An 11,639-nucleotide genomic window follows, 5' to 3' on the forward strand; every position below is an offset into this window, starting at 1 on the left:
CTAACAAACACTCTTGTAAGGCTTAACAAGAACTCTCTTTGTTATAGGCTTTGACTGACAGAATTTTGTTTCCATTTGAAAACTCAGGTTCCTCTGACAGAGTACGCAAAAGAGAGCCAAAGGCAGAGGAGAATAGAAATGAAGAGTAAAGTTGGATGTGACAGGCTGAGCACAGAAAACCTTTAAACACTGATAGATGCTAGACAGCTAAATCCCCTCATCGTTACACATCCGTCAAAGGGCTGATCACTTTTGTCCTCCCACTTGTCCAGCCATTGTTACTTTCCTCTGCGTGTCAGAACTGCTTTGACCAATCCATTTGACTTTATGACCACAGACTTCAGACAGAACAGCGTGTTAAAGGAGTGACCACTGACACTCCTTGGATTTGACATGCCCCATCGAAATTCCTTTGACAGTATACTGCATTCTGTCAAGTTCTTAGTAAAACAAACTATGGCCAAAAGAACGAAAATGGAAGCTACAGTGTAAATATTCCAGCTTGGGTTTCTCATGCTCTTGGCCCTCAAAGTCAAGAAATGTGGAAACAACTGCCAACAAGAAATATGGCAGTCAAAACCAAAACCAGGTTGTGCTGGTATCTGGTGTTCCACAGAGAAGCAACACAATAAGGTTCACATTACCCCACCAAATTTCCCAAGAAATCGCAGGAGAATGTAAATATGCATGTGAGTTGGTAATGCTCAAAGCTTCCCAATCCTTACAACAAGCTGGTTTGTTCAACATTGTTGTATTTGTTTACCAGATTTTTGCCTCTTTTCCATGAACAAAAAGCCACACAAAGCAGCCGGGAATAGCTGTGGGTTAATGTGCCTCAATCCTGGATGCTTTTCATCCTGTGGGTAAAAACCACGCAGCTTAGGAGTGGCTCTACTATCTCTGTCTCATTTCAGTCCTTGTCTCCACCTCCCCTTCTTCTACTCTTCCTCTGGATGGTATCATTGCTTTTGTTGGCGGGGTCTCACACTGGAGCAGTCTGCTAAATAAAACATTTGGCATGGAAAGACAGTGATAACAAAAAAGAATGCTGCTAACAGAAAGCTAGTACGTCTTTGCAGACTTGTAAAAACAAAAATACCATGATTTAGTAATGTTGAGCTCTCTAAACGTGAGGGGTAAGGAATGTGTGCAGTAGGATTTAAACAAGCAGCTACTGAAGGAAACTCATCAGGAGGTATGATTTACCAGTGCACTGCTCCTTCCTTTACACAGCAGAGGTTACCCTCCTAGTGTTGCACTCCCCCCTTCCACCTCTCCCCAGTGTAACCCCCCCTCTGCTTTTACCTGACAGATCAGCTTACCTCACGTCAGCCTAAAAACCATGGGAACCCCTATGCACGGTGTGTCACCACTGAATTATCGGTTTCCGCTGCACATGCTGCAGCGTATCTGCAGCAAGCCATTATAGTATATCAGTTTACAGTGGTGTGCTGACTCCACTGCAGCTGGTGTACAGTATGGGGTCATAGTTTACAGAGGCCTGGAATTAGAGAAACAAGCCTGTCATCTTACTAAGCTCTGTCATTTTTTCCAAACTGAGATCTAATTTCTCCATCAACTTACCTAGAGGGAAGGCATTTCTACAAAACTGTCCACTGTGCTGAGAGCAATAAGCCCTACCAAACTGATAGGTAGGTCTGCATTAATCCAAACATTGTATGGCCTTAATAAATAATATGTAAGCCCAACATTTTTTTTAAATATATGTAAATGCAGACACTCATCCTTCCCAGCAGTCTATAGTAAGGGCTTGTTCTAATGTGTAGGTAGCTCAGTAAGGTCTGATGGTGGCACACGTGCCACCATAAATGTCTGTACCAATATTTTGGGTTCCATCCCTTAGCAAACAAGGAGCCTGTAGATGTTAAACAGCAAATAAGTGTTGTGTTTACTGTAGAAATCCTGAGTGAGAATGCTTATCTGTATACAAAATAGGGCCAATTCAGACATTTGACCTGGTTTAGGAAAAAAAAAAACCTCCTGCATTTTCTCCCTCTCTGCGTTTCAAAGCAATCACCACAACAACATCCATTATTCACCTTCTGCCTAGTGTTTGGTATGCTCCTTGAAAGGGGCAAAGGCACAGCTGGAAGTCTCCCTCTATTGCCTATCCCTTATATAACTTGAAGATGTGCATTCATGTATTGTACTGTACAGAATCCCTAATGTATTAATGGAAACACAAATTACGCCGATGAGGAAAACGCATGCATTGTTCTACAAAAATATTGAGAATGTTAGGGCAGCTCCTTGACTTTTTTCTAATTCTTTCTTTTGTGTTCGAACATCGTGTAGAACAAGCAGGGACTGACACTTTGAGCTCATTAATAATTCTGACATTTACAACAGTGAACTTTCAGAGCTAAGCAGACTGCTTTCTGTCATTATCAACCTCATCTCAATAGCTTTCATTAACTGAAGAATGCATGCAAATCAAAGTCAACACAGCCACTTATTCGCCACATGGAAGCCCTTAAATTGGCAGATTTTTAACATTAGCCGTGCTTTTTGGTTCCCTGATAGATTCCTGAAGAAGGAGAAAAAGAAAACAGTACAGTTTGCCTTCTCTGGCAAGCACACAAATTGTAGCAGCTTCGACTGCATGTTTTACATGTTAAAAGTCATAAAGTAACCCTTCACCGTGGGGCTTCTGTCTGGGCCCCATTTAAATGAGACCCATTGAGCTTGCCCCAGTTAAACACTGTCTGCCAGTACTCAGGTCACTTGGGGCTGATCATGGAGATATGGCACACATACACACACACACACACACACACACACACACACACAAGCTCACAAAGACACGCTGTACAAACACAGGAAAGTGCTGACACCCAACAGCAATCTCGCGTTGCAAACTATTACTGGAGTCACAGTAAAAAGGCCAAAATGAAGAAAAGAGGTCACGCAGTAGGGTGTTAGGGTTGGTGGTGGAATTGGGTGGTTAACTCCGCTCTGAAACTCGTCTCTAGTTTCAAGACTTGACTATGGAAACAAAATGTTTTCTAAGATGCTGTTGATGAATTCCACAGTGTTTGTTGAGACTTGTACAGAGTAATTACACACACACAAAAAAAAGACAAAAACACCCATTCATCACATGCCTTCAACAGTCAAGCATGATTTCAATAGCATCATTTTATTTTTTTCCAAACATCCCTGACTCTTACCACAAATTTTGAGTCCTCTCTGCTCCTACCAACAGGAGTACACAGAAGGTTGGGGGGCAGATTAATCATACAACAGTGCATACCAATTGTGAAGCTTTAATTTAGCACCTCATTTAACTCAGTAAAAACAACAACTTTACAGGCTGGCATTTTGACACACATTTAATTCTGCCCTCTGGTAATGGTCTGCTCTGTTTAAAAGTCTGTTTGGCAGCTCTGTAGATAACAGATGGAAGAAAAATGAGGGGAATTATGAGAAAGATTGATTTCCTGGGGATGAATGGTCTGGTATTCACACAGATTTATCTGAAACAGACTTTCTCGGACTCTGTTATTATTGAATAAACACACACACACACACACACACACGCACACACACCAGCATGCATACACACTACCACTATATGCAGACAAACAAGACCATGTGCACACAAAGACACACACATACACATACTGAAAGCTAAGAAAACAGAAGCACACTGCATTATGTGAGGACGAAAATATTGTATGTGGTGATAAGAGGTCAAATAGAGGGGAGCTGTTAAGGAAACAGTTATGAGTTTCTTTTTAAATGAATATCACCTTTCATTCCACAGATGTAACTAAATAAATCTATGGGTGGAAATGATTATTCTTTTCAAAGAAAACAAAAATGTGGTATGGTCATTTAATTGGCCTTTTCTCATGCCCTGTCCCTGATGTCTTGTAAAAGTTTATTCCTTAAGAAGAACAAGAAAAAGCATTGTCCTTTTAGGCGTCCCAAACTAATCTTTAAGGAACCATAATGTAAACCAGAGACTATAACTTCTCTTGTGGCATCTCAAAGCAGACACAGGAATGGAGCAAAAAAAGAGAATAAAGGGGAGTGGAGGGGGCAGGCAGATGAAGTCCCTCATTTGAGCCCCATAAAAAACAAGGAGGCACAAACATTTATCTGTGGCAAGGCTTTCATCGGGTGCTTTAAGAGCACAGAAATAACAGAGACCAAGATGCTGATAAAGTGGAGACAGGAAATGGGGAGCGTGGGTCTCCTGCTCTCATGTTTCAGCTGGGACCAGTGGTCTCATGCCCCCCCCCCCTCCACTCCTCTCTCTGTTCTGCTGACATACACAGACCACAACCCTACCCAACCAGACATTAGTGCAACGTCTGGAAACCACCACCCCTCTTCACAATGCAGAGATGTGACACATTCAGCAACAAAATAAGGCAAATAGTCTCAATCTATAGGTATATAACACATGTATATAGATGTGTCCACTTGAAGGTTTAACAGAATACACACTAGCCTGGCAAATTACTTATTACAGATGAATACTGTTCCTATTCTTCAGGAGGGCTTTTATATATTTCCTTTAGTCCCATTCCACTAGTGCGGCTCCGACTCTGAGCACAAGACGGGGCAAAGCCAGGATTAAGGGTTTAGCTTTGTCAGTCAGAGTCAGAACAGAGGGGAAGATAGCAGCTGTATTTTCATTCTGGAGAGAAAGCTGGATTTCCATAGAGACATGAAAATTCAGGTGATTGCCAAAGCCTCCACACTGCGTGTGTGACTCAGGTGCTATGAGTCACCTCTGATATCATCTCAATCATTACCGCCTCAGTAGTATGTTAGCCTCTCTCATCAGACCTGAACATATAGCCTCGCTTTAACATCAAAGGTGCCATGGCAGTGACAGAAAGGACTGAAAGAGTACCCTAAGATGATGATATTTGTGCTTGACTGTTTTAAGCAATCTGTGAATTAATTCCCTAGTTACCGACAGTATTAAAGCTAAAATTCTATAATTTAAATTAATAGTTTGTTTTATGCGGAACATTATATTCATATGAATATTTCTTGCTGTAATATTTTATTACTAATTCAACAAATTCTGGATGCTTTTTCATGCTCACACAGTTCATGTATACAGTTTGAAGATAGGTAGGTAGGTGAGACTTGATATCTACAGGATCAGTAGTAGGTAAATTAAAGGTAAGGATATATGTTGTACTTTCTCCAATGCTGCAGCCTTCATTTTTTTTTGTCATTTTAACAAGTTCATACACAATTCTAACAATAATATTCTGGAGGTACTGTTTACAACACCATCAACAGGAAGTGGTTCAGATGTTTGATGTAGGCTGTAGTAACCTAAATTATTTGTAAATGTGATGTTAGCCACTGTATGTAAATTGTAGTGTAGTTCATATGAGTCCTCCACTTTTAGAGGAATTCAAAGGTGTATTTCTCTAACTTTGAGCATGCTGCTACTCAGTCCCATAGGCTTGCAACAACTGAGTAAAGTTAGGATTATCTCACATCTTCAAACTGAATGCAGAGCATATTTGGCCTAAATTTTTGACGTACTGTTAGAGCTGCTCTCATCTTTCTGTACCACTTTAGGTCTGCGCTGCTGTGCAGTTGTTACCTAGGCTGTTCTATGTTCCATGCTGGGCTGTGGAACCATGAATGAAGGGAACACAGTTAAAGGACATTGGGGAAATAACAGCAATCCCACTGACGGCCAGCATTTTACTGCTCATCAGCTCTTTGAGCTTTTTATAGTATCTGTGTGCATACATGAGAGTAACGGCATTCCAGCAGCATCTCAAATCCTCCCTAACTCAGTCTATTTTGCACCCTAATCCTCTTTGCTAGGTAGAAGAGCATATATGGCAACAGAACAGGACATTCATTTTTGCCATGGCCACAGCTGGTTACGTCAGCTAAATTATGGTAAAATGATCATGTTTATCCCACAGTTATATAACAAACATGAAGATATGCAGGGTATTGATTATATTGCAAAACTATCAGGATGTGTCCAGCATACACTATGCAAAACAAAAAGTTCCCTCCATCCAATATTTTTTGTACCCCTCAGAGTTAGTTACCTGCATTTATAATGACATCTACTTGACTAATTTCCTGTTAGGAACACAAAAATGCAGGAGGACATTAGTGGTTGAGCACCAGGGGGGAGGCCATGATGCCAAATTAAAGGGCTGGAGTGGAGTGTGTACTTATACTCACTCATGATGTGCTCTGTCAGGCCTGCTGCTTATAATGGCATGAGAAGGGCCACTTAACTCGTAATCACTTCTCTCTCCCCCTTTGGCTCTGTCCTCCTCTCTACAACCCCCCACCCCCCACCCCACCCCACAACCCCCCCAACCCCTGATTTTCTGACTGTCGGCTCTGATCTCTAATCATAAATGAACTGTAGACCAAGAGCAGGGACAGTGGTCTACACCCCCTTTCCCCTTGGCTGGGATCCTGTAATCACAGGGCTCTTGGCGTGTAAGAGGCCAACAAGCCTTTGAATGAGAAATGACTGTACCTCTAATGCATCAGCCATTTCAACTTTGAAGAGCCATTTTCTGGCAGAGGGAATATCACAGGTAGGAAATCAGGTCACCACCACCACCATCATCTCTGCAATCATTATGTCCAATCTCATCCAGTGGCATGACTGAAAGTGGGAACCTTTTATACAATTATTTTCATTTGCTGTCCATGGCCTGAAAAGCTAAACTTGCCACAAAATGCCACAGTGATAATCTCTGGCCTGTGGCACACTATGACTTACCCTTCCCTCACAAATACTCTTAAAACACACACACACACACACACACACACACAAAGACGATCTAGGTGGTGCAGAGACACTGCATGGAGACACAGGTCAGCCATTCTGGCACAGGCCCGCCTGTCAAGTGCTGCTACTTGTGCCGAGCTCTGCTAATGGACTGCTAATAGAAGTGAATGTTGCACTGTGAAGCTCCCCTGTAGTTCAGAGTGTCACACTGGGTGATTAATGACACACTCTCCTCTCCTCCCTTGTCCATCCCTGTTTTTTTTCTCTCTCTCTCTCTCTCTCTCTCTCTCTCTCTCTCTCATCACAATCTTCTCAGTCCTACCACCTCTTTTCTTTTTCCATCTTTTCGTCTGTCTCTCAGGAAGGAAGGGAGATGACAGCCCACAGGAATCAGTAATCACTATTATAATCTCCAGTAAAAGTTAAGTCAAGTTTGCTTGAGCTCTAGTTTCAAATGGCTTCACATTGCCAGCAATGGAAGAGCAACAAATAAAGATGACAGGGAAAACCCACATTTGGAAAAGGAAGTGGAAAACTTTTGGTAGGTTACTCAAAGAGGCATCCTTCCACCACAGAATAAACACTTGGGTGAACCACTCATATCTGGTGGCTAAAAAATATAGGAATCATTCAGGAGCTACAATAAAGGCTGTAGCTACCATTGACAATGACGTCATGTTCTCAGCATTGATGGGAATCTTTTAAAACTTGAAGAGTTAGATTTGATGGATTTTAGGCAAACCAAATTCAATTTGACTTGAATATAATTGTAGGATTCAATTTTTTTAAATCACAATTACATCCTACAGTGCATAGAAGGCTCTGAAAATGCATTAAACCCGTAATTTAGGAAGAGAAAAGTTCCAGAACAACATAAACATACAGTACTACATATCACTGTGGGAATTGAGTACATCTAAAATCCTGAGCTACAATGACAGTAGCAGTATGTGCTTCCACCAGTGCAGCAGAAGATATCCTCATCCACCAGATGACTGCAGAACTGTTCCCAGCCCTAAAATAGCACCATGAATATTTTTTGCCTTCACAACATTAGTATATGACATCAAGTTGAGCAGGGAAGCACACTCAGCAGCCACTTTTCACAGTAATTATCACTCCCTAGTCCCTACCATGCTCCGTCTTTGGCTCAGCTAGTAACCAGCATGCACCTCTGACCCTGCTCAACACTCTCAGACCATACTGTACATACTGTTTACTTTGCCCTCTTCCTTCACCTGAGTATAGGGGGTGTGTTACTGAATCTTAATGCTCTTCAGTTATATAGAAATGCCTGCATGTACAGTAAGTGTATCATATTGAAGGCTTGTGCATGCAGGCAAAGGTCTATCTAGGAGGTAATTTATAAGTGCAGCTCCTTATGCACAATGTGCTCATTGTGCATACAGATCCTGTTTATAGAATGACCGCAGCGGTTGTAATGTTAGCGGCCTCCAAGGAGCTAGTTGTCAGGCCACAGGGAAGCCCGTTAGAATTATAATGATAGAAATAACATTCACTTTTACCTGCATTCTTAAGGCAGTGCTGACATCAATCTCAAAAGAGGGTCGTGTGCAGAAAATAGCAGGAAAGTCTCAGTGTGCACTGAGTCACGATATTTTAGAAACCATATATATTAAAGATCCTTTAACTTTTCCCTCCATAAACAATCCTCAGAGGACACATCATCAAAGAGAGACATAAGAGCAGCATTGTGGAAAAAGTGAACTAATCCAAGGAAGGCCAACATGCTGAAACTATCCACTGCTTAACACAGATTTATAGTGTAAGAATATCAATGTTAAGATACATTTGATATAAATATGATTTTCTTCCACTCAAAACGTTTGAGTGTTTCTTCTCATGCCTTGGAGGTTTTTTTAAGTATTAGGTTAAGTAATGCTTCTTAAAACACATCTTTTTTTCCAACTCCTTTTTCCTTGTAGCTAACTTATTTTGTGAAATTGGTATAGAAACTGCAGCTCTCTCCTAGGCCTTGTGGTCAGTCTGTTTCATTGTTAATGAACAATTCTTGTACCCCCCCCCCACCCCCACCCCACCACCTCTAAAGGACAACATGTTTCATAAACCTCTTGTCATTTTTTTCTTAACACCATCCATTTTTGTAAGTTTAAGTATCTCATATATTCCCATAACAACTTGACATCCTCCATCAACTTTTAAAAACAACACACACATGCAGACACGGACACTGCACATACCGTACAACTCTGCCGCTGTGCTGGAAATACCAGAAGTACATCTGTTCTTGCACCAAGGGTTTCCAATCAAGCTGCTGTCACAGAGCTCTCAGCTACCTTTCTGGCAGCTCCCAGCTTATATCTGTCTCAACCTGTCTCCTTCGTCGAGAGTTCAGCAGGTTAATGAGCACTCTTATTACCCAGCGCTCGTTTATGTCTAGATGGGATAAGAGCAAGTCAGTGTCCCCTCAAAAGGCAAAGTCAAAGAGTAAAAATAAACTACAATAGCCAGATGAAATGTGGAAAAACTATAACGATACTGAAAATATGTTCAAAAAAACTGAAAATATGTACAAAACAAAATATGCAGGAAAGAAGTGGTGTTGCACTTTCCACAAGGAGCGCCTGCGTAAGTGAGCCACTTTAATCACCAGTAGTTTTACAATGAAGAAGTGACTCTCAAGCGATTTGGAAATGAGTAGAGCTCATCAGTGCCCAAAAATAGCGGGACCCATTAATTAGTCTCAAACAATGTTCTCCTGGTGTATTGACTTCTTAATGGACAGAGAAGGACCTTGTTCGTATTCCCATCAAGTCAATGACACAGGGCTCTCTGGGACTCTGCAATGGGTATTATGTCATCTCACCCTGCCCTTTAGAAACCGGACCTGGGCTGTTTTTCATTCTTGCTCTCCCTCTTTTGCTCATTAACTATGTAGGAGTAAGATGAAGGTCTAGAGCAGCTAGATGAGGTTGCTCATACAGTAGACCCTCAACCATGTCTAGGATATGTGCTTGGACCTCCAATTTAAGCCTTAACTTCCAAAGAAACATGTCTCCTTTTCTTGTAGGAGATGGAGTCTGTCCTCTGCTGGCAAAAATATGCCCCCCCCCCCCTCCAATCTAATCATGTTATTCAGCCGTGGTTCATTCGAGAAGGAGCAGACCACCTACCTCAATTCCAGAGGCGTACACACTCGGCATCTGACACACATGCACAATCACATATTGAACATTCACCCTCACGCAGACGGTTTCCTCTTAGCTTCCTTTGTTTGACAGACAAACCGACTCAGGAGGGAGCAGATTAAGTAAATGGCTTCAGGTGTGGTGGCATTATCTCAATGCTCTCCATAACTGACAACTACCACAGTTTAAAAATATATTTCAATGTACGACTCTACTCCGCAGGAAAAGTCTGAAGACAATCATCAAAATTACTCACTTGTCACTTAAATACAGCCAGAAATAAGAAGTAATTATGTGTAAAATGTTCTATTGAAAATGAAAATTTCCTTTTAAACTTCACTTATCAGTTTTTTAAAATAAATACAGATTTGTCACTCCTCATAAATACCTGTCCCTGAGCAAAGGTCAACACTATTTAATAGCTTTAACAGCTTTTGTTGGACTTTACTACCATCCATCATTGGCAGGTGTGCCGGTTTCCAAAGAATAGATATCAAATTTTTAAAATTACACTTTTCATATGTGTGTCAAATCAAGACTGGCCAAGAATGGATCATTGTGTGAATTATTGTTTAAAACTGGAAAGTGAACAGTAGTGAATGTTAAAAGAGCGAACATTCATCTACAAGGTTTTCTCTGAGTGAGCAACATCCAATTGGAATTAAATTAACAGCAGTATGAACTGGACAAGAATTCATAATAATTCAAGCAAATAATAATCTTATGTTATATTTTGTCATTAATCAAAATAGGCTAATTCAATTTTACAAATATAAATTTAGTGAATCTATTATGCCTGACAATCCCTATGAATCAGTTTGAGAAGATTTAAAAGCAGAATAAATATGGGCTGCATTTGAGTACTTTTGATGGTATCTCAGAGACTGTTTTGGAGCACAACAGATGTGATACGTTCAGCAAATAATTGTGGTTTAGATAACTGACATACGCACTGTTCAATCTTTCAAATGACACTTTTTTAATATTCAATTATAGCCTGAATCCCAAAAGGTGAGTAACTTTGTTAATAAGCTCTACCAATTAACAAAAGTTATTTTAGAAAAGCGTTTATTCAGCCATTTATGCTTGATCTTACAATAATGTAACCTACATACTTTGCGAGCTCAATAGTGAAGGCCTTCTTGCTTTGACACTGGCTACAGGCTGGATTTATCCTTCGTCTTTTTAAATAGCTCAATGAACTGTTCCTCCGTGGTTTTTCCAGTCCACTACACTCCTGTTGTAGCATACAAGAGTTCACAGAACTTTTGACGAAAGTAAAACCAAGTTCAAAGGTCAGTTAATACACTTTTAAATTTACCTTGAGCCACTCCGATATCCACCAGGAGAAAAAGAAAAAGCCAGGACACGGTCAGCATCTCTGGAGAGGATCTCGGCACTCTTCCTCCGTCTCGGTCAGTTTGTGCACCGTACCCCATGATGAGGAGTCAAACTCCGCTCTGAGGCAAGTCCGAGTCACTGAGAAATTGCGCTCAAGCACAAAATTGTCGCTCGTTGTGCGCCGCTGCAGTCCAAATATCACCCCTCAAAACCCCGTGCGTAAAAAATGGCTTTGGAGTAAATATATCCAGCCCTGTGTTTTTACACACATAAGAACGGTGTGACAGTTTAAGGAATAAAGAGGCGGGTGCGCCCTCCGTCAGAGAGGATGTTGCATTAAAATCTGTCTCCGTTTG

At 41.1% G+C, this 11,639-nt stretch overlaps 1 protein-coding gene across 1 annotated transcript in view; it reads right to left on the reverse strand.

The window, feature by feature from the left end:
* Positions 1-11,384, reverse strand: part of unc5cb (unc-5 netrin receptor Cb) — a 118,297-nt gene extending 106,913 nt beyond the window's left edge. Inside the window, exon 1 of the mRNA XM_053339386.1 lies at positions 11,264-11,384. Coding sequence (XP_053195361.1) covers positions 11,264-11,381 — 118 coding nt within the window. The 5' untranslated portion in view covers positions 11,382-11,384. The remainder of the gene's footprint in view (positions 1-11,263) is intronic.
* Positions 11,385-11,639: the final 255 nt, after the last annotated feature.

This window comes from Scomber japonicus, chromosome 19, assembly GCF_027409825.1.
Source record: "Scomber japonicus isolate fScoJap1 chromosome 19, fScoJap1.pri, whole genome shotgun sequence".
NCBI classification, from domain to species: domain Eukaryota; kingdom Metazoa; phylum Chordata; class Actinopteri; order Scombriformes; family Scombridae; genus Scomber; species Scomber japonicus.